The sequence below is a fragment of the Carex rostrata genome, chromosome 22, assembly GCF_964058835.1.
Source record: "Carex rostrata chromosome 22, lpCarRost1.2, whole genome shotgun sequence".
Lineage (NCBI taxonomy): Eukaryota > Viridiplantae > Streptophyta > Magnoliopsida > Poales > Cyperaceae > Carex > Carex rostrata.
The window spans coordinates 7,310,493-7,334,376 of NC_135939.1; the positions used below are offsets into that span (position 1 = coordinate 7,310,493).

General features: G+C 32.7%; 3 protein-coding genes and 1 pseudogene across 4 annotated transcripts in view; 3 read left to right on the forward strand and 1 right to left on the reverse strand.

Annotated features, from left to right (window-relative positions):
* Window positions 1-23,884, reverse strand: part of LOC144574249 (transcription factor HHO3-like) — a 93,539-nt gene that overhangs the window by 37,331 nt on the left and 32,324 nt on the right. The gene's annotated exons all lie outside the window — the stretch shown is intronic.
* On the forward strand, window positions 3,450-7,578 carry LOC144573974 (L-ascorbate oxidase homolog). Its single transcript, XM_078323771.1, has 8 exons — window positions 3,450-3,681; window positions 4,205-4,314; window positions 5,157-5,427; window positions 5,518-5,614; window positions 5,833-6,178; window positions 6,504-6,869; window positions 6,965-7,043; window positions 7,225-7,578. The coding sequence occupies exons 1-8, from the start codon at window positions 3,541-3,543 to the stop codon at window positions 7,426-7,428; spliced, it is 1,614 nt and encodes a 537-aa protein (XP_078179897.1). The 5' UTR covers window positions 3,450-3,540; the 3' UTR covers window positions 7,429-7,578.
* Window positions 9,378-12,993, forward strand: LOC144574250 (putative N-acetyl-gamma-glutamyl-phosphate reductase, chloroplastic; annotated as a pseudogene). The gene is made up of 11 exons (XR_013518152.1): window positions 9,378-9,580; window positions 10,277-10,363; window positions 10,534-10,584; window positions 10,673-10,744; window positions 10,842-10,961; window positions 11,047-11,129; window positions 11,466-11,545; window positions 11,781-11,870; window positions 12,370-12,498; window positions 12,582-12,713; window positions 12,836-12,993. The product of XR_013518152.1 is annotated as a putative N-acetyl-gamma-glutamyl-phosphate reductase, chloroplastic (transcript).
* On the forward strand, window positions 22,969-23,644 carry LOC144574066 (dof zinc finger protein DOF3.6-like). Its single transcript, XM_078323907.1, has one exon. The coding sequence runs from the start codon at window positions 23,048-23,050 to the stop codon at window positions 23,636-23,638; it is 591 nt and encodes a 196-aa protein (XP_078180033.1). The 5' UTR covers window positions 22,969-23,047; the 3' UTR covers window positions 23,639-23,644.

Sequence of the window (23,884 nt, forward strand, 5' to 3'; positions counted from 1 at the left end):
TCTATAAATTATCCATATTAGTACATTTTTACAAGCTCTTGATGACAACCAAAACAAAGTTAAAATGTCACAATTTTTTACACGTGCATGGATAAAATGATGTAGGTCACATCCAACAGTTTTATTTTGACTTTTAAGTTTTAAATTTTGAGTTATTAAAGTTCTTAAAAATAGAGGCATGATGGAGGCACAAATTAATAAAGGCATTTGAACCCTCATCTTTTTAATAATCGTATAAAAATATTTTTTATGTCATATTGATAATTTTAATATTTACTTTAAATATTAAATTGTTGTAGCTAATTTCTAATTTTAATTCACAAGAGTCATTTGAAGAGTTTCGCCTATACGGTAGTACAAAAAGATTGAAATTGGATTCTGTTATTTATTAAATTAGAACTCTGAAACATTTAAAAAAAATTCCTATGACTAAATCATTTTATGATTTATGATGACTAGATACTTAAATTTATGAAAAAAGTGCAGTGTTCACCTGCTTAGTGTTTAATTAATTATTCATTCTCTTATTTGTTAATATTAATTATCTGATCTATTTAGGAAAAAAAAATATATAATTGTTAATAACGCAAGTTCTAATTTTTTATATACATTTATTTATGTTTTGTGATATCTTTATCGTTAGTAGTTATGTACTATTACTATATAAATAAATTGATTAACAATTGGATAGTAGGTGTGTGGAACCCAGTAGCCCTAATGAAAGGTTTATCTAAAATGCCTCCCATGATATATTAAACAGAGGAAAATTTCATGTACAACCCTCAAAAAGTCAAAATTATGTATTTCTTTTTCTAAAAATCATAGTATCATATTTACCCCTTTAAATATAAAAAATGATAAATGTATCCAATTTCTTGCCTTTTATATTAAAACTCATTTTAATTTTATAAAATATCCATTTTACCCTTTATTAAAAAATAATAAACAATATATAGTTTGTATAAGAAAAATATTCAGTTTTTCAATTGGTCAGTTTCTAATGGCAAATAGTACATTCTTTACTTGTGACACAAACACAGTGACATGCAGGCACACATTTGTGCGTGCTTTACAAGTACAAACAATGATCATCTTACATCACAATTATTCAATTATAAAATTGGATATTTCTCTTAAAGATGCTACATATATTATTTTTTAGTAAATGATAAAATGGATATTTTATAAATCTATAATGAGTATTAAAAGAAAATACAATAAATTAAGCAAATATGTAAATTTTGAAATTTAGAAGGGTAAATATGGGAATATATACAATTTCAAAGTTTTTTAGGGGTATGCATTAAATCCCCCCTATTAAATAAACATTTCATTAGGGCAAGCAGAGCATGGAAATGCAAGATAAATTTTTTTATTCAAGTTTGGTAACATTTTTATCATTAATAATTATGTGCTTTCACTTTATACAAAAATAATTACTGTAAACAGACAACTAGACTGACAATTTATAGAAGTGATGGGCCCCAGTAGCGCTTGATATCTGATTAAGTAAACTTTTGATTAGGGCTAGTTGAGCATGTGCTAGCAATATCATATTTATATATATATATATATATATATATTAATATATATAACATAACAATGTCAGTAAAAATAATCTTCAACTTTTTACCGCTGTCAGCGAGTCATAATTTAGTTCTCCTGCCATGTTATGAATTCATGTCACCTAAGGTAACATAATATTTCCTTTTAGGTATGAACCGTCCGATCAGAATCCGCACGACTGTTAAGAGAACAGATTGGCCTGAATTCTGATCGCACGGTATATATTTAAACAGAAATATTATGTTACCTCAGAGGATATCGAATCGCAATGATATAACAACTATTTTTCTCGGTTAGCGTAAAAAGAAAAGAAAAGAAAGGAGGATGTCGGAGACTCCGGTCGGTGGTTTCCAGGGAGACAGCATAGCTCCCGGTTTTGGTCCTTGTGTCTGTGGATCTCATGTGCTTCATCCCTGTAGCTTTCTTACATGTCATAGGATAATCTCTTATTTTCCCGAATTTTTATTTATACCATATTCCCAAAAAAAAACAAAAAACAAAAAACTACATTTTCTGGCGAGTTTCAAAATACCAGGACTGCTAATTCAATATGCAGCCTCCTAAAAATGGAGCTACGTATTGAACTGGAGGCTCTGGTATTTTTCGAATTCTCCAATTTCACAGGGTTTTTTTTTAAAAAAGTATTAACAAAATTTTTGGCTTATTTTCACTAAAGTATTAAGAGTAGAAAAAATGATCAAGAATTTAAATTTAAATCAACGAAGTTAACATGATTAAGTACATTATGTATCTCCAATGCAGATCGCAGTTTGTTATCAAATTGCATCTTTCCTTTAGTATTTGAATATGTGAATAATATGAATTGAGGTGATTGCTCTAGGAAAAATATTTTTCAAAAAATTGTGTATCATAAAAAATAGTGATTTTAAAAAATTATAAAAAACAGTAAAATTTGGTATCCATCCACATTTTAATATGGAGATCGTGTTGAACGGTTCAGATTGATTGTTTGAACTTTGAAATATGTATTATATTTTTATGTTCAATTGATCAATTATTGATCATGTGAGCTTATGCTTCCAACCTTAAGAAAAAAGAAAAATTATTGATCATGTGGCTTTTTTAGTGAATGTAGAGTTTGCAAAAAATACTGATGAATGAATGTTTGTTGTGTCTTCCACCGATATTTCTACACGTTTTATTCATTAGTTGCTATTGTTTAGTTTTATTGTATATTATGTTCATTGTTAACTGGAGACTATTCTTTATAAATTCACTTACTAGATACATAAAATTATTTTGTAGCACTTCCAATAAAAAGACATAATATAACAATCATTGCAACAAGAAATAATTTTTCATTTTAATTCATCCATTTTATGTATATGAAATATTCACAAATTTCTATAGAAGAAACAATACCCAAAACTTTAATATTTTCGTGTTCTGGTTCAATGTTTTTTAAATATTAATAGAAAAATCTTTCTTATTAGAGCATCTCCAATGACTTGTAAATACAATTGCAAAGTCTTTACTGATAGTTAGAAAATTTGAGTTGACAATTTCATTTCTATTTTTAGAAATGCGAAACACTTTCATATGACAAAAATCGGTGGTTATCATTTAAAAAAAAAACGCTATCATTCATGTAACATAAATCTTTGCAATTGTTATTCTTACATGAATGTATCTATTTTTTAATTAGTGACTGCTTTCAATTTGACAACTGTTTTGCAATTACTAATTAATTGCATCGATGGAGATGAACTTAGCCACATGTAAGACCACAGGGAAAGATGCCTCAAAAGAAAGAAACTTGCCACCGAAAAATTCATAAACGCGTTAAATGCGGCGCTTTGGATCCCAAGGCTTTTTTCCCGCTCCATTTCTCTACTTAAAAGCCACAGTCCCCCAGCGCTGTCCCTATTCCTTATCCCACACACCCACGCACACTCACACACACAAGATCCAGTTTCCAACTAAAAGTTGCGAAACTCAAACAGATATTCACAAATGAGGCAATTTCTGGTGATATTTAAGGTTATTTTGTTCATTTTCGTGCAATTTCAACTTACCAGAGCTGACGATCCGTACAGGTACTACACCTGGGTAGTAACTTACGGACCTATCTCTCCTCTCGGTACAGTTCAACAGGTACGCTTGGTACATTCAAAGTTTCAAACCAATATTTAGTTTTAATTTACACTTCTATTTGTGCTTGAAGTTGCTGTCTTATCTTTGTCAAGATTTAGCAAGCTGTGACTTGACCAAAAAAAATTGGCCAGAAATTTATTTTGATGCAATAACAATGTGTGATGACTGATGAATCCAATAAAAATTCAAAAGATAATTTCAAAAAAAAAAAAAAATGAAAGAAGAAGAAGAAGAAAAAATGATTGACACTGGTACAGACCTGAACCGGATGCTATATGAGCTGCAACTGCAAACAACCTGAACCCAAATATCCCAAAATCCACAAGTCACCAGAAACCAAATTACCAGAATTATCTGACCCAACAATTCACCACCTATTATTGTTCTCGATGTTTTGTTATCTTCAGCTATTAGCCTATTACATAATAATTTCTAATTTTTTCTAATTTATTATTTATAAAATTGTTCTAGTTTTTTTAAAATATGTTAACATTGCTTTTTTATTTATTTGTTTGGTTTGAAGGGAATCTTAATCAATGGTCAATTTCCAGGCCCGAGAATCGATTGTGTGACAAATGACAACATAGTACTCAATGTCATAAACCAGCTTGACGAGCCTTTCCTCATAACATGGTACCAAATTACTTACCTTCTTTCAAAAGTGCATTCTCCGATCTCAGTATCATACCAGTCAGTCCCTTGTTCCATGTATAGTGTCTACATTTACTGGGTTTTTAACTTTTTACATGCGAAAATGATGCTATTTTTAGTCTTGGGCCCCTCATTTCTGTAGAATTAATCTTGTATTGGATTGGTTGGCTAATAAATTTATGTTTAAACTGATAGAGGGGGTGCATGACAATATCCGTAAATAATGCATTCAATTGCCCTTTGTTTCATATAGAATATTTCCTTTATATCTTCAGATGGCAACATGGTGGACTAAATACTATCTTTTCTTAACAAAACACTTCTTGCCATATTACAAAATTGTCAAAAGAATTAGGATCAAATTGTACACATAACATAAGACAGAATCTTGTAAAAAAATTAAAATTGCAATAGGGAGCACACCAAATTCTTTAAAAAAAAAAAAAAAAAAAGTATCAAATTCTCACTCTTTGATACGGTAAAGAATGATCAAATAATAGAGTATTTCAAAGTATCGTATCTCATGAAGAAAAACATATAAAGTAGTATTTTATATTTAGCCTTTTAATTTTTTTTTGTATCTTTTATAAACCTGAAATTGTTTTAAAGAATTGTAGCATCTTTTATTTATTTTAAAGTTATTTTTAATTCAATAGTTGTTATTGGCTTCGATTGAATTTGGCCCCTACTTTAGATTCATTCTGGTCAATTCTAATTCTATATATATACTGGTTAGTTGTGTTTTCCTTTCCAGCACGAGACGCTTGCTAGAGTATCAATTAGCCTATATAATATGCCTCACCACAATAATAATTTTTTCATAGGAACGGTATAAAACAGAGGAAAAATTCATGGCAAGATGGGGTTTTGGGCACAAATTGCCCGATCGCACCGAATTCAAACTACACGTACAACTTTCAAACCAAGGATCAAATCGGTTCGTTCACATACTTCCCTACAGTTGGCATGCATAGAGCATCTGGCGGTTTTGGAGCGCTTAATGTGTACCAGCGGCCCGCCATACCAGTGCCGTACCCCAAGCCAGATGGTGACTTCACCTTGTTGGTTGGTGACTGGTACAAAGCTGGACACAAGGTAAATCAAGTTTGGAGTCTTTGTTTTTCTTTCCTTGTTTAAGATTTTTATCAAACAGTTAATCAAACCTGAACTGTCGACTTTTTTTAGACATTGAGGCAAATTTTGGACTCAGGAAGTTCTCTTTCTTTCCCTGATGGGCTTCTAATAAACGGAGCTCAATCAACATCCTTCAATGGAGATCAAGGTACTCTATAGAATGATACTTCTCCATCTAATAATTTATTTTAATTATGTATTGTGGTATTAGTTGTTTACTACCTTTGCCCTGGATTGATATAATTTATTTATCTTTATTTTATTCTTACATCAATTCAACCAGTAGTACCAGTTCAGCATTACTAGTGGCTGTGCAGTATTACTCTTGGTCCAGTGACTTAAGAGAATATTTTTTGTTTATTTCAGGGAAAACATACCTCATCAGAATTTCTAACATCGGATTGGAGACCTCCATTAATTTCAGAATCCAAGGCCACGCTCTCAAATTAGTTGAGGTAGAAGGGGCCCACACACTTCAAAACTCATATGATTCTCTAGACTTACATGTGGGTCAGTCACTGGCCGTTCTAGTAACCCTAAACCAGCCACCAAAGGATTACTTCATAATCGCATCAACTAGATTTACAGACCAAGTACTTACAGCAACTGGAGTTCTCCATTACAGCAACTCAAATACACCAGCTTCTGGACCACTGCCAGCTGGGCCTACTGGACAGATTGACTGGTCCATGGACCAAGCCAGATCACTTAGGTACTCGATTTTTTTTTTCTTGTTACTGATTTATGAGCACAATATAAATCGATCTATATCTGAAATCAGATATACCAACTTATTGCTGCATGGGGTTTAATTTTTGATGTATACCTTTGAAAAGGAAAATTACCTCTCTTCTCTTGAATTTTCTGTAAAAAGGTCCTAATAATCTACCCTTTCTGCTTACACTTACACTCTAGTTTGGTAATTTATTTGGAATAAAAAGAACGAGGGAGAGAAAACAATTAGCAAATAATCAAACATTTGGTCCCGACTTTTGCTTGGTATTTTTCATAACAAATATTACTACATATCAATGTAGGTGGAATCTGTCAGCAAATGCTGCTAGACCAAACCCTCAGGGATCATTTCATTATGGGTCGATACCCAGATCAAGATCCCTTATTCTCGCCAACTCAGCACCGCTAATCAATGTGAAACAGCGATTTGCGGTCAATGGGGTATCCTTTGTAATTCCGGATACACCTCTAAAACTTGCCGATAATTACAACCTCGCCAATGTCTTCGCATGGGACAGTTTATCTCTTACACCAACAGCAGGCCCTGCTGTTCTGGGCACTCCTGTTGTGAGACTAAATCTGCATGAATTTGTGGAAATTGTTTTTCAGAATACAGAGACTAAACTACAAAGTTGGCATCTTGATGGTTATGACTTCTGGGTTGTCGGGTATGAACCTTTTCTCCTCAAAAAACTTTTTGATCCTAGATTGTAGTTAATTGCATAAATGTAATCAGTATCCTTTTGCTTTATAATTTGTGAAGATATGGATCCGGTGCATGGACAGAGAGTCAGAGGAGCAGCTACAACTTGGTTGATGCTACATCAAGGCACACAGTTCAGGTATACTGACATTAAAGATACATCTTAATAAGGAAAATTTCTAGTGTACCCATCAAAACTTTTAAAATAGCAGTCCATGCAAAACCAAATCATAACTACAGTACATGTACTAAATTAGATGACATTTATGTATTAGAATGTCAAATATTGAACATACTAATGTATATTAAAAAATATGTAGGTTTATCCTAATGGGTGGTCAGCCATATTGGTATCCTTGGATAACCAAGGTATGTGGAATATCAGATCATCTATGTGGGCCCGGCAATATCTAGGTCACCAGTTCTATTTTAAGGTTTGGACTCAGCAACAAAGCTTGTCTAACGAGTACACTATTCCAACCAATGCTTTGCTATGCGGCAAGGCTACTGGTATTCTTCACTAGTAGTGTTTGTTATTTTTATTTTTTATTTTTTTTTGATAATTCCATAATTTGGCTAGCTTATTTTTTGTCACAATAGGGTGACATGATGATAGAAAAGGTGAAATTCTGTAAAATTATTTTGAACCATTGATTTTGGTATCTTTGGTATTCAGATTGCTAAAATGTTGTGCCTCCTGAATTTTAGTGTAATTAGATTATAATTTTTTTTTTCTTTGTCCTTGTTTATGTTGCTTTGAGCTCAAAAGAGAAATGTAAATCAGTACAAGGGCTTGTTGCATTTAATTATAAAGAGAAAGTTAGAGATAAGCATTAAGCAGGTTGTAACAAATATATTTAAAGGAAAGAAGAGAAAAGCATTAAGCAGTAAAGACTAAATTGGCATTAGCATCTTTGTTGCATCTTTGTTACATGAGGAGGGTTCAAATAGTCTCCATTTTTTGTCTCTACATGTCTCTATTTTTCAAAATGTTAATAAATCAAAATTTAAATTATAAACATCAAAATAAAACCGTTAGATGTGATCTATGTTATTTTCTCTATGTACTTATAAAAAAATATATCACATTTCAGTTTTGTTTTTATGGAAATCAATCATTTGAAAAATCAACGTTTAGAAATTATCCATATTAATACGTTTTTACAAGTTCTTGATGACAACTAAAATAAAATTGAAATGTTACAATTTTTTATACATGCATAGATAAAATGATGTAGATCAGATTCAACGGTTTTAGTTTGACTTTTAAGTTTTAAATTTTAAATTATTAAAGTTTATAAAAATGAAGGCACGATAAAGACACAAAAAATGGAGGCATTTAAACCGGCTCTTGTTACATATATATATATATATATATATATGGTGGTTGAGCTATTTATCAAAAGAGAAAAATAATGACAACTTAGGGTCTGATCGGAACCAACTTTCTTCCTTCAAAACTAGAAATAGAATTGACGAATCTTCAATTTCGCTGATCGGAACATGTACAGCGACGAGAGATGATACCCTTTTCATAAATAAACCCTTCACTCTTTCGGGCCCTTTCCCTGATCTCTCCTTCTCTCACACCGCCACGGCCTATCTCTTTCAGTCGCCGCTGCCACAAAACCTCATCAGTATGAATATTAAGTTATTCCAATACCATAAACAGATCTGTACCAGATTTATATTGGTACTACCCTTGATTGTCCACAGTGGTACATACTTTATGAAATTAAGCATACTGGTAAAAAATACGGAATATCAGTATGGGTCAGCATCCATTAAAATGACCCTTTTTGATTCAGTCATGATATATATGAGTCTTTTTTTTTTTCTTTTAGATTTTGAATTTTTGTATAGTCTCTTTTCTGTTTGTTTTCTTTATGTATCTTATCTTTGCTTTTCTTTCTTTTTTTTCATTTCTTTTTTGTAAATAATAAAAAAAAATGCACATCTAGCGTCAGAGTTATTCAATTGATGGTCTTGACCGATACTGATACATATTAATAAAAGCGGTACACATATTTTAGTTAGACATAAAAAGTATTTCAACGAATAAACACTCAAGCAAGAATAAGGATAAAAAGTGTCATTTTTATTTAAAGTGAAATTGTTTTCTTCTTTTGTACAGACTTTTCAATCATAAACTAAAAATAAATTAATTTTTTTTCTATTTATATTTTGATAAACAAAATTCAATTGAAAATCATTTCTATTGAATACTATTGAATTGAAATCAATTGAACAACAACTGTTGTATTCCGATCAGGCCCTTAGCCCAATTGGCCCACAGTAAAACACAAAATGAAGAAAGAAAACCCACTTGGCCCAGATGACTCTTGCAGGCCCAACCCATCAGCTTCATCTTTCTGTTTAGGCTTCTTTTCATTTTCATCACAAATGGAAATTGAGTAAGATGAGGGCCTGATCGGAATACAACATTGTTGGAAATTGAAGATTCGTCAATTCTATTTCTAGTTTTGAAGGAAGAAAGTTGGTTCCGATCAGACCCTGAGTGAGCGTTCTTTTTGTACCAAATAGACGGCGCGCTTTGGTTTCTCTCTCTCAAGTCTCAAGCACACAACAACTCTGATAATTTTACCAAAGAGGCGCGCTTTGGGGGAAAAAAAAATGATTTACTCGGTTTCAGTGGATGCTAAATTGGCCGGAAAGGTACTTCTTTACATTCTCTCCTGCTCCATTATCCTCAACTATTCTTACACCTATCATCTCCTTATAGCAACTAATCCTTCCTTCCTACCCAAACCCTTAGCGGGTTTTTGGGTATGCTCTCTTTCTTTCCTGCCTGGTTCCCTTATTTTTTTTCCAGATTCTTCCTTTTTGTTCATAATTTGGTGTGATGCTATAAGCTGGGTTTGGTGTGGTTGCATTGCTTGGTATTGAGTTATATTGCCTTTTGCTTTGTTGAAAGAGAACTGAACTTTTGTTTCAGAAATACTCAGAATTTACTATTGTGATGGCTTGCAGCTTGCTGTGGTACTCTACGTGCATTAAGACTGGTTATTAAATTATTAAATATAAGTCTGAATTCAAATGAAAAGATCAAGGAATCCATTGAAATTGCAATTGGGGATTTGCCTAAAAGGATATTTTGGGCACACGAGAGGGTGATGTCACTCTTATTATCAAATGTAGTGCATTGGGTTTGGTGCAGTGGGGGTCAAATAGGGTTAAATCAATACCGTGTGAAATCCCTTTGCATAGCTCTGACGGATGAGGTTTCCCTTGGAAAAGCACTTAAAATTCTGAAGGTTTTGATCTTTCTTGTTAGGTTACAAAAGTGGATGAGTCAGCTTCCTATTGATAATAACCTGTATGATATGTACAAGTCAATTTGGTACTTTACAGGAATTGCCAGACATGGTTGCAATCAAAGATGCTGATTTTTCAGATGTAGATGCTGTGTTTTGCTGCTTGCCTCATGGTACTACTCAGGTTGTTCTTATATTCATTGATTAGTTCGACTAATTTGTGTTTATTATATGTCATTGATAATCTTGAGAATGTAGTTGTTTACTTAACAAAATTCCCTAAAGGATTTTATTTAGAAGAAAGGAAAACAACATGAAAACATTCTTTAAACATTGCTACTTTTGTTTCCATAGGAAATAATTAAAGGCCTACCAAAGCGACTAAAAATTGTTGATCTCTCAGCGGTATGTTATTACTTTAAGTGTGTCCATTTTCAAGTTATTTTCAATATTTTGCAAGGAAGAACACTTACAAGTTCCTTTGGTTTTATAGGATTTTAGGTTAAAGAACATAGCTGAGTATGAAGAGTGGTATGGCCAACCTCATAAAGCACCTGAGCTACAGGCCCCTGTTTCTCAATACACCTTTCATTTTTCATATATTTTTTAATCTTTTTTTTTTTTATATGTATTCATAACATTAGGGATGTTATTTTATATAGGAGGAAGCAGTATATGGTTTGACAAAAATCTCTAGAGAAGAAATAGAAAATGCACGGCTTGTAGCGAACCCGGGGTGTTATCCCACTTCAATTCAATTGCCTCTTATACCTTTAATCAAGGTTTTCTAATTCTTAATCTATAGTGCTTTACATCTATGCAAATATGTTTTTGATAGTATATGATTGTGTTGGTTTTGCATCTTAGGCGGGGCTAATTGAACTAAGAAATATCATATACCGAAATTGCTGAAGGAATTCACTCTTATGGAATAACCAAACATCGTCATGGTACCGATTTTCATATGTATTACATAATTTTTTCAATTTATGATTTTAATTTTATTATAACTATTTACTTTTCTAATTCTTTGTTTGAGCCTTGCTATATGAATTGGAAGTTTTTCTTAAATTTAGCTTTAACTGTATACAAGACTTCTGAAATTATACATAAAAGAGGTGTTGGTGTAACATTTAGCAATAGTTGTAAATTCATTATCACCTCTTTTAAGATCAAACTTTATAAGAAACTACAAAGTGCCCCGATATGTTACCTATTCAGTGTACAAAAGAAAACTCCACAAAATCTCTCAAAACAATTTTCTTATTTTTCTTTGGTAATATCAGTACCTGAGATTGAACAAGGGCTTGCTGGTGTGGCTAATTCAAAAGTGACCGTAAGCTTCACACCTCATCTCATGCCCATGGTACATATGGTTTTTTTTAATTAGCAAAATGTTTACTGTATACCCGTAGAGAAACTTAAAATGTCCCATAATAACTGTCCTTTGTGCTATCATTAGATGATCAAATTGCTCTCTGAGAAAGATGTATATTTGTTTAGGGTAGTTTGGGAGATTACTATATTTACGGGTATCCAGGGATGCTTTTTATTCTTCTTGTTTTAATCCATGCTTTTCTACTTTGACTTTTCAATAATAGAGTCGTGGTATGCAATCTACCATATATGTGGAAATGCCAACTGGTGTAACTGCTGACGATTTACACCATCACCTTATCTCTGCATATGAGGTACACTTGAAATAGCGTATTCTGGTATCCCACTTTAGCCTCCTTTATCATATGTCAGCATTCTTCTATTTTATGAGGTTTTGCATGTAAAGTTGATCTCTTTAGAAAAATATGAAAACTGAACTTATTAGAACAGAAATGCAACTCTAGGAAGGAATTTTCTAATCTATTCAGAAAATATGAAATATATATATATTTTTTTGTTATGTTTCATAATTAACGGAGATGTCAATTCACGAAGTAGCATCGATACAAAATAAATGCCCAGAACAAAATTGAAACTTCACTTTTTGGAGAAGTCACATATGCAGCAAGGAGAGAGTAGAGATACTTGTAAGAACCCTTATGAACTCCCATTTTTTAATGGAATGCCTGTTAAAATATTCATAAATGGAATGATTAGTTTCTGACCGCTCAAGCACGGTTTTAACCGATGCACTCTTGAAACATTCAAGAATACTTGTAAACACTTAGCATTGGCTTGTTCTTTGCATATTAGAATGAGGATTTTGTGCAAGTTCTAGCAAAAGGTGTGGTGCCACACACTAGACATGTCAGAGGGTCTAATTATTGTTTGATGAATGTTTTTGAAGACCGAATTCCTGGGAGGGCTATTGTAATTTCTGTGGTATGTTTTTTTCTCTAGTTAATATATATATTTTTAAAACTTTTTTAAAATAGTATGATAATAATGGTTTTATTGTGTTATAGATTGATAATTTGGTTAAAGGAGCTTCAGGTCAAGCACTGCAAAACCTTAATTTGATGATGGGATTTCCAGAAAATACTGGCCTCCTTGACCCGCCATTGTTTCCTTGAAACAAAGAGCAACTTATTAAAAAGGTAAATTCAAATGTTACAGTTTTCCCTTGTAACTGCAACTTTCAGCAAAGTAAAAAAATATATATAATTTTATCTTGTGTATGAATTAACTTCTCATAAATTGGGTATGTTGGTGGTTTCAGGAAGAAGGCGCTCCGCTAAAATATTGATGTTGTAGCAAACCCAATTTGTGTTCTTAAACTTTCCAATACACCAACAAATGTTAACTAGTAAGCCTAGTTAATATTTTTCTGGGTGGCATTTGTAGCTGAATAAATTCTGAGGCACTTGTAGTTTCTTTTATTTGTGTACATTTTTCCAATGCAAGGGAGTATCAAGATGCTATTTATCCGATTAATAAAAAATCCCGTTTCAATTATTTTATTTTCCTTTTTTTTGTGGATTTTGTTTGTGATGCTTGACCAATTGATCGAGAGAATTAAATAATGGCATTCTCTGGCAATTGAGTAGTCATTGACAAATCAATAGAGATATTTGCAGAACCTCCCATTCTCTATCAAACAACAGCAAGAAGCCATTAGATAGCAAATTAGCAATATTAAAATGAAGACAATGAAGCTGTGCAAAATATTGTGATACTGAACTCAGTTTTAAGCTATAACAAGGTAATTGATTGCGCCAGGCCTAAACTATCTCCATGCTTTTTTGGTATTATTACTACTTCTCCGTGCTTAGATGCTCGTGACTCACGAGCTCACCTCTTGCCTCGTCCGTTCTTTTCATAGATTCATGGTTAATTCTCTCTCTTGCTACACTATTCAGTTCTAATATCTCAATTAAAAGTTTCTTTCATTTATTTCTTCTCCTTTTCAGTTGATATGACCAAGGTGGTTCGGCTCACTAAATCTTACTCGAAGTTATCTGTATCACCTAAACGAAAATCAAAATTACATTTGTTTCCTGGGTTACACCCGCAAAGTGTTTCGATAAATTGCCTCAACCAAGAGTGGAGCACCAAGTATTTTTCAAAGCCTCTTACATGGGCTGGTGTCAACTATTGCCAAGTGAGATGGTATATTGTGCTATTGAAAGAAAGGTGTGGGTTGTGCTTGGTTCCATTTCTATGTGGCTTTGGCCTTGTCACTGCTTTTAATTTGGCAGGTCAAATATTTTCCAAATTTGAAGGTCTGAGGTCTACTCATGGTCTAATCTTGATGCTGACTAAGAGCAACTACATCTCTAGTATTATTAGAGTTGCCAATCTGACGTGGCAGTTTCAGGGACGTGGAAGATTTTCTTATTTAAAAATTATATAGTAAAATTTCTTTTATTAAAAAATGTTTATAGACTTCATGCTGGTCAAATTATTTCTCATTTTCAATTTGTTGTTGACGTGGTTAATAGAAACTCTAAAATTAATTTTAGGGATATGAGAGTTAGAAACTTTAGAAACCTTAATTTCTAAAAAGTGGTCAACAGTTATTTAGAAACTCATTTGGGTTGCTGGAATCATAGTAACAATATACGGGTATAATTTGCGTTTTATTCGGTTTTTTTGGATATTTTTTAATCGAACTCCGATTAAAACTCATAAAACGTATAATGCATTTTATTTGTGAATAAAACGCAAATCCGAATTATTCGCGAGAAAAAGGCGAAAAAACACCAAAAATAAAATACCTTTGTTTTGATTTCTTCTTGTACCGAATCATTCTCAAATTATTTATTTCGAATCACAAATATTTAAATCCGGCATTGAATCCGAACTATTCGTTTGTCACTATGGTTGGGATGTAGATGTTCTAAGATACATGATAGATATGACTTATCCTTTCAACCCTTGAAACCAACAAAGGGATCACATCGGGGTATCTTTTCATGTGAAGTATAAATTAAGGTGGATTTGTTTGTATACTATACTGAAAAAAGAGTAAAGACTAATGATCTGACGAGCTTGACAGGCACCTTTACTAATACTGTTATGAATGTGTATGAGTATGATCATGCATGCATAATTGCATGGCGTGACTTGACACAACTGAGTTTTCAAAGGGTCCATGGAAGCACTAAAAGCCCCACCGACCATTAAGAAATTCTAGTGCTTAACCATGGTCAAATTCAGACGTAACCATCATCCAATTTTGGTCAAATTGGTGTCACCTCACAATTGAGTCACAGCTTAGGATTCTTTCCTGTAAATTCCATTTTATGTTCGTTGCTATAACAATGCCAAATTGACAATACTATTTTTTTAACAGATGATCACAAAACCCCCCGTGCCTTGTCAATCTAATATTTGACTAGCTTGAATCTAAAATATCGTGCACAATTATTTAATTAGTTGTTAGTTTATCATTATATGGTTAGTGATTTATAAGGATTGATGATGGATGTTTGCAAATGATTCCTTTATAGTGGTTAGTCTATCATTTTGGCTAATAATAAAGGCTGGAAATTTCAAAAATATATGAGCCGCCAATTTAATATGCAGCCTCATTTTTTGAGGGCCAGGCCGCATATTGAATTGGCGGCCCCCAAAAATCCAAAAATACACTGTAATATATTGATATTTAGGTTTTTTGAGAGCCTCCCAAAAACTCTAAGAATGGGACTGCAGATTGAATTGGTGGTCGAGTATTTCTAAAATTCCTTAATTTTAGGGTTTTTTTTTTTTAAAATGGTATTAATAAAAATTTCGGAATAATTGATAACAAAGATGAATCAAAACAACCGAGATGACATATTTTGAGCGAGTATTTTAGATAATAAAACAAAAAAAAAGTTGATAGAATTTCATAAAATCACACAGAATACAAATTATTGGACACAATACTAGAATCTACAGGTGGCATGACATTACATTTTTTTTTTTAATCACGCCTTGGATATATATGAATCAAAATATTAGAGCCATGACAAAATTAGGTTTAATAATGTGTATGAATTCTCAACAAGCTCATCCCTTGACTAAATGATTGACATATTGATTTGTGAGTTGACGACAAAAAATTGCCTTTCAGTTGATCCAATATATTAATTGTCAAAGATGATATTTCTCTTGTTGGCTCCATTTGCACCCTGTTTGGCGGCAAACAAGCTCTGATGTTGGATTGCACTGTTGTTGGTACAAATACAGGATCAAATTTGTGGTCTAAAGTCTTTCATGTCAACTGTTGATGACCACACAATTGAAGAATGTCATGAGCAAATTATTCAAGGGAATGATTCTACTGCTCATCGCTCTGGGATTTTTTTTTTAAATATAAACTATTTTAATTATTTTAATAGAACAAGTATTATTGAATTGTTTTTTATAAAAAAATAGAGGTAGAAATAAATAAAAATGACCAACGCAGATTTCTTAGAACAAAATTTAAATCCTCCCTAGCTGCTTTTAATAAAAAGCAACTCAATGGTGCTTGTTCTATTAAAATAATTAAAATGAGTTCTATTTAAAAAAAAAAATCCCTCACTCTGCACTGTTCAACAATTAATTAGTTACTGAAAAAAAAAGTTGTTCGTAACAAAAAAAGTATAGTATATAATTTGTTCGTGAGTTAGGCTGGGGTGCTATGGATAGCATAGTGGCCTCCCGTGCTACGGCTCAATATTCGAGTTTTCAAAATCCAAACGGTCGATCCGAACCGTTCATCTTATTCTCCATATTAATATCTGCTTGGAGACCAAATTTTATAATTTTCTAAATTTTTTTACTATTTATTAAGCCACTTTGAAAATCGCTAATCCAACGGTTTTACTGTTTTGTGCAGCCACCGTTGGATCAACAATTTTGTAAAATACTTAATAAATAGTAAAAAAATTCAGAAAAATGTAAAATTTGGTCTCCAAGCAGATATTAATATGGAGAATAAGATGAACGGTTCGGATCGACCGTTTGAATTTTGAAAACTCGAATATTGAGCCGTAGCATAGAGGCCTCTATGCTATCTATAGCACCCCAGCCTAACTCTTTGTTCGTATATGACAAAATGTTGTAACTCATTAAATCATGCTTATGAAAATGTGTTTGTATCATTTTTTTTTCAAAAAAAAATCGTTGATTCTATAATTAAAAAAAAAAAGTTCCTTCATACTTTTTTTAAAAAAATCTCCACAAAAGTTGTAAAGTCGTAAGAGGAAATCGAACTCTCGATCTTTGAGTAACCAATAAGCCTAAGATTTTTTTTCCTAGCCAACTGTGCTGTCTCTCTCCTTTCTCAATTCCTTTATACTTGAATAGAAACAAAATTGTTTTTTTTTTTTGTTTTATTGATGATATCTTACTACAAGAAAATTAAGAATTTTTGAACCCCTATATATAAAAATGGGAGCACAAAATAATCACATAAACGGGCCAAAACAGTGAAAATGAAAATATATATTCAGTCAACATTTCGTGTCCCGATTAACCTATTAATTGTAATAGATTAATGTAATACATCTTATTTTAGCAGTACTATCAAACTTTTTGTTAATTTGCATGACATGAAAATGCAATACGTTAAAACCTCCATGACATTACGTTAAGGAACAAATTAAAGATGCAATCTGATCACACACACTCATTATCAGTGTTGTAAAATGTGGTTTTATTCATGCATGCAGAAGGTTACTGCATATGCTGCATGCAGATGCAGTTGCATATGTTGATTTGTATGCGGAAGCATATATGCGGTTTTACTATGCTTTGTTAAAGAAATATAAATAAAATAAAACTAATTTATATCTAAAAACTTGTTTAGTCTAGTAGTTTCTACTCTTTACCATATTATAAAGGTTATAAATTATAATCCCCTCTACCACAAAATAGTTTTTAGTCTTTTTTTTTTAAGTCCGTGTGGACCGTATATGTGCTCGTATATTCAAAACTGCATGAACTTAACTGTATAAGATTTTGTATACGGAAGACCACTGCATAAGTATATGCTGCCACATTTTACAATACTGCTCATTATTGATGGCATTGCCTCTGATCATTTTTCTTTTTGATTAAAACGCATTGATTATCTTACTTGATTATTACTTGGATAATGATAACTTTTTCTGTCTAGCTTGTGAAATGAATGTGGTTCCTTTTCTAGTTTTCTTACTCAAATACATGTAATGAACAATGACTGATTGTGATAAGAAAATTGACAACAGCTTCCTCTTGTTTTCCTACTTTATGAGCTACATAATATAGCCTGTAATGTGAAGAGGTCGGCCATTTTTTTTAATACAAAAAAAAAAAGATTTTACAAAAGTGCCCACCGTTTTGTTTTTCTTCTTCTAAATCTACCCAGACCGCTAGGTCCACGGGTCTTAGTAGACCGCCTGAGACTGGGGCGGTCCTCTTTTTTTTTTTTAGAGATCTGAATATTTTCATTTAAATAATTTTGTAAAATTTTAGTTTTCTTGTTTAGAGTGTATGTCAAAAAATAAGACACTTGATATATTTATGAGTGAGATGTCGTAACTCTTTATAACTTTGATTTGATTTGTCAGTTGGATATCACAAGTCTAAAGATAACACTAATTAAGGACTTGGCCTTGATTAATAAATTTTCAAGCTCTGACAACTTGTTGATATTTCAAATTTTTTGATTAAATGATATCTTGGAGCTTTGATCTTCTTCTCTTTATTTCTGGTACTAAAACAGTAGTTTAGAGCTACTAAAATATGTTCAAACCTCAAATTAGATCTCTGTCCATGCATAAATTATTCTAGACTGACCTCTGGTATGGTACCAAGTCCAAACTCAGCAGCCAAGTCCTTAATTACACAAATTTGACATCTGCTAGTAAATAAGCAAGTCTGGACTGATACAGGGACCAAACTGCAAAAGTGATTACATCAGCATGTAGAGTAGGGGGTGCACCAAAAGCTCATGACTCGAAACTCAGTTCGAAATCAGTTCGGATTCAACTCACTATAACTCGAGTTAAAACTTAAAACTGACTCGAGTCAAAACTAACTCGAGTTTATTGACTTAGTTGATTTATGACTCGATTCCAAGTTACTCCCAACTCAGTTCGGAATCAACTCGGTAGGATTCACACCAAACCCTAATTCATATATTTCCAATTTTTGAGCCCCCAAAACCTTATACCTGCTTTTCAGATTGCCTCTTAAAACTTAAAAAAAAATCAGAGAAGCGACTAAACCTAATTCCCAATTTTCCATTCCCCACTTTATGACTGCCTCGCCTTTTTAGATTATGTACTGTTTTGGTATTTTCGTAATTTTTAATTATGTGTTGGCCATTATCTCATTATGTATTGCCTTTAATTGTGTATTATTTTAGTAAACTATGTAATATTTTTTTGTTAGAATTAAATTAGACTGTCTCACAAGTCGACTCGCTTTGACTCGAGTTGCTCGCGAGTTGATTCCAAATCAGAGTTTTTGACTCGGAACTGGATTAGCGATTCGGACTCAACTCAACTCATGAGTTCGCGAGTTGAATCCAAGTTGTCCTCAACTCGGCTCATGAGCAGTCCTAATGTAGAGCATTAAAAAATACACAGAATTGACACAAATTTCCATTTATTTGGATTTTTCTATAATCAGCTTTTGAAAAAACTTTAAACAGCTATAACTTTGGCTAGGAAAGTCGGATTTGCGCGTATGACCACTTTTCGGAAAGGGGGGATGAGACAAATTCGAATTTTGCTCGGAGTACATCCCCGGACATTCATAGCATCAAAATTTCAAAAAAAAACATCATTTAGTGCCTCAAAAATTCAGTTTAAGTTTTCGTTCAACGGTAAACATGCAACGATCGGTATTTTGTTTAGTCAAAAGCCTAAGAGATTATTCAAGAATTATTCATATAATTATTTTAAAATGCATTTATTATTTATTGTGTTCGTTTGCCTATCTCGGAGCAAATGATATATGTTGACAATAATCAAATAATTCAATTACTCTCTCTCGCTCTCCAATTATTCTCTAAAAAAACAAGAAGTTGATGTCATTGAGGCAATCTAACTATATTTCCTTGTGTATATTTGAATAAAATAAATTATTAATAATCAAGATCAAGTCCTTAATTAGTGTTATTTTTAGACTTGTAATATCCAACTGACAAATTAAATCAAAGTTATAAAGAGTTACGATATCTCACTAATAAATATATCAAATGTTTTATTTTTTTGGCATACACTCTAAACAAGAAAACTAAAACTTCACAAAACTATTTAAATGAAAATATTCAGATCTCTAAAAAAAATAAGAAAAAAAAGAGGACCGCCCAGTTCCCAGGCAGTCAGGTCTCTAGTGAACCGCCCCAGCCCTAGGCGGTCTGCTAGAATTCTGAGCCGCCCGTGGGCCTGGCAGTTTGGGTAGATTTAAAAAAAATAAAAATAAAACAGTGGACACTTTTGTAAAATCCTTTTTTTTGGGTATTAAAAAAAATGGCCGTGAAAAGGCATAACATGTTTCGCTATGAATCATAATAATTCTCTCAGTATGAGTCGTACGAAGTCTCATAAATTAAGTTTCTCATCAAATCACCATATCCTTGTAATATAACTCATCGTAATTTTTTTATATATATATATATAGAGATGGGCTACGGTGAGTTGCGAAGTAAAGCGACTATTTTACTTCACGCTCATATTTTGCGATTTTAAAGTTCAAAACGTCGATCCGAACCGTTCATCTTGTTCTCCATATTGAAATGTGCTTGGAGACCAAATTTTACATTGTTTGGAATTTTTTTACTAATTATTAAGCAATTTTGAAAGTTGCTGATCTGATGGTCCAGAAAATTTTACTGTTTTTACTGTTCACAGCAAAACAGCAATTTTCAAAAATGCTTAATAAATAGTAAAAAAATTCCAAAAAATATAAAATTTGGTCTCCAAGCACATTTCAATATGGATTAAACATCTAACGGTTCGGATCGGTCGTTTGGACTTTCAAAATAAAAATACGGCGTGAAGTAGAAACGCATTTTACTTCGCAACTCACCATAGCCCATCTCTCTCTCTCTCTCTCTATATATATATATATATAAACGATCGATCCAAACCATTCAACTTGATAGATATGTTAAAATGTGCTTACAGATCAAAATTTACATTTTTATGAATTTTTTTACTATTTATTAAGATGGGTACAAAAATTCAACGGCCTGAATATAGCGATTTTGTTAAATACTTAATAAATAGTAAAAAAATTCCAAAAAATGTAAAATTTGATCTGCAAGTACATTTTAACATATCCATCAAGTTGAATGGTTTGGATCAACCGTTTGGACTTTAAAAACTTTGAAAATGTACGATGTTATCCGATGTCACCAAAAAAGAGTGTCATCCAATCCCTCCTCATATATATATGAGTGTGACTAATTTGCTACCGGAAGCACTTAGACCGAGGTGCTTCCGGGGCTATATTAGCATATTTGATGTTCAAACAATAAATCCAAACCGTTAGATGTTTAATCTATATTAAAATCTACTTGGAAACCAAATTTTATATTTTTTGGAATTTTTTTACTATTTATTAAGATGGTTTGAAAATCGCTGTTTTTTATGGTGCAGAATTTTAATAAAAACAGCGATTTTCAAACCATCTTAATAAATAGTAAAAAAATTTCAAAAAATGTAAAATTTGGTCTCCAAGTAGATTTTAATATAGATTAAACATCTAACGGTTTGGATTTGTTGTTTGAACATCACATATGCTAATATAGCCCCGGAAGCACCTCGGTCGAAGTGCTTCCAGTAGCAAATTAGCCACACTCATATATATATATATATATATATGAGCAAAACTAGGGTGTGATGTTCTTATCAAAAGAGATTAGTGAGCACAACTTCAAAATACTATCGGATTGACTTCGAACTGTGGATCCAAACCGTTGAAATTTAAGTATTTTGTGAGTGATGCATGTACATGCTGAATTTTTAACGTTTTGAATTTATTTAACACATGATCAAGTGGTCAAAACAATGAACATTTTATAAGTTATTTTTTTAATTGTTTTATGTATTAATTTTTCATCATTTTTTTGACTGCTTAACCATGTACTAGATGAGTTCGAAACTTTAAAATTTTTACATGTACATGCATCACTCATGAAGTACTTAGATTTCAACGGTTTAGATTTGTAATTCAAAGTCAATCCAATAGTCTTTTGAAAGTATGCTCACCAATCTTTTTTGGTGAGCATATCACACCCTAGTGTTGCTCTATATATATATATATAGTTATTGTTCCATTAAAGCTCTAATTTATGGTTCTCTTTAATCTTTATTAGATCTGGCATGCACATAGCATGCACCAAGTAATATTATTTTGATATAATATGAATAAAAAATATAACACACCAATAAATATGGCATTAATAGAAATTAAAATTTCTAATTAAACTAATTAAATTCTACATATTCGTGGCAGAATTGACCTTTAAACCTTTAGATTTTAACACATGTAGTTAACAATATGAGGCTAGGAGTAGTTTTTACATTATTAAAGCATGCAAATCATATAACAATTTTTTTTAATAATTGGATGTTAAGTCATCAGACTATTTAATATTTACAATTTTTTTTTTAATTTTGAACGTGTTACCTTTCACACGGAGAGCATTGTCTTTGCCACTTGGGGTGACAAAAAAGCTCATAGCTCGTGGCTCGATCATAACTCGCACCTGACTCGCTCGCTAACAGCTTGTTCGTTATTGGACCAAGCTATTAACGAGCTAGCTCACCACTAGCTCGATCCAGAATTAACAAGTTCAAGCTGGAGCCTAGCTTGCTCGCGAGCTAGCTCGGCTAGGCATCAATTTATGAATTTGTGTACATTTTATATTGTTTAGCTCGGTCCAGTTCTGTTCAGCTCGATCCAAAAAGTTTATAGAATTCATTTTCTTGATCTTAAAACAAGATTCAGCCAAACTCAGTGAGTCAGCTCATCCGCTCATGTGCTAGCTCGGACTGGCTTGTCACGATTTCAAACTTAAGTTTTAACTCGGATGCTTTAGATCCAGCTCGCTCGTCTGTAACTCGATTTAGAAATAACAAGCTGGGCTAGGGCCTAACTTGGACCGAGCCAGCTCGTTGCCACCCCTATTTGCCACTAGATAGACTATGATTGATATTAATTATAAAATTTTAACTATGGTTAATATTAATTATTTATATATTGTTGTCGTACAGTCCATGCAAAGAAAGGTTATTATAATTATAGTCAAGGGCATCATGTAATAACCCCAAAACCCATCCTTTTCATACAAAAAAAAGTTGGCCATCATGCAATTGCAACCCTCCAGTAGCTTAAACAGCCAACGCAACTCATTTTATATATAAACCAATCAATCACCAACTCTTCAAGTCCATACCAAGCTCTTCTTCCTCTCCTAAGAAAAAAAAAACATATAATGAAATAAGAAAGCAACATAAAAAATATGAACACTGCACACTCTTCCTCTTCTGCTGCAACTCTACCTGCTAATTGTACATCTCCTGAACCTTTACCATGTCCAAGATGCAATTCCTGTGACACTAAATTTTGCTACTACAACAACTACAACCTCACACAACCACGACACTACTGTAGGACCTGTCGCCGGTACTGGACCCAAGGCGGTACCTTGCGCAATGTACCTGTCGGTGGCGGTTGCCGCAAGAACAAACAGGTGGTTCCCACCGAGCTCACCAAATCCAGACCCACCACTCCATTACCAAACTTCACTATATGGAAACCAAATGCTAATCCTAACCCAAGCTACCCTGTACCGGATGCTTGTAACGGGTTTCAATTGATACAGTCCGAGGTAGAGCCAGCTCATCCCTTTCAAGTTGATGCACCAGGATTCGGTACTGAAGAAATGAACCAGTACCTAGGCGGCTACAATGACAATGTGGATGGATATGATAGTAATGTCGAATTTGGTTCTGTGTCTGGGATTATGCCGGTTAGCGGGTCAGAGTTTGGCTACTGGAACCCAGAATCAGCCTGGCCTGATTATCCTGCGACAAATGGTGCATTCCATTGAGTCGAGTGGCTTCTTTTCTTCTTACATTTTTGTTTCTAGTGTACTTAATGTTGTTCTGAGGGTTCGCCAATTGAATGGTAGGCATAATATGTGTGTGTTAATTTTTGTTTTCCTGTTGATGAGAGGTCTTTTGAAGAGATTGTGTGTTCAATGTGTTTAGTTAATGAAGGTTTTCTATTTTGTGATCATGACTACTATATATGTATAAAATGAGTGTGAAATTTTGAGAATATCAAGAAAATTCTC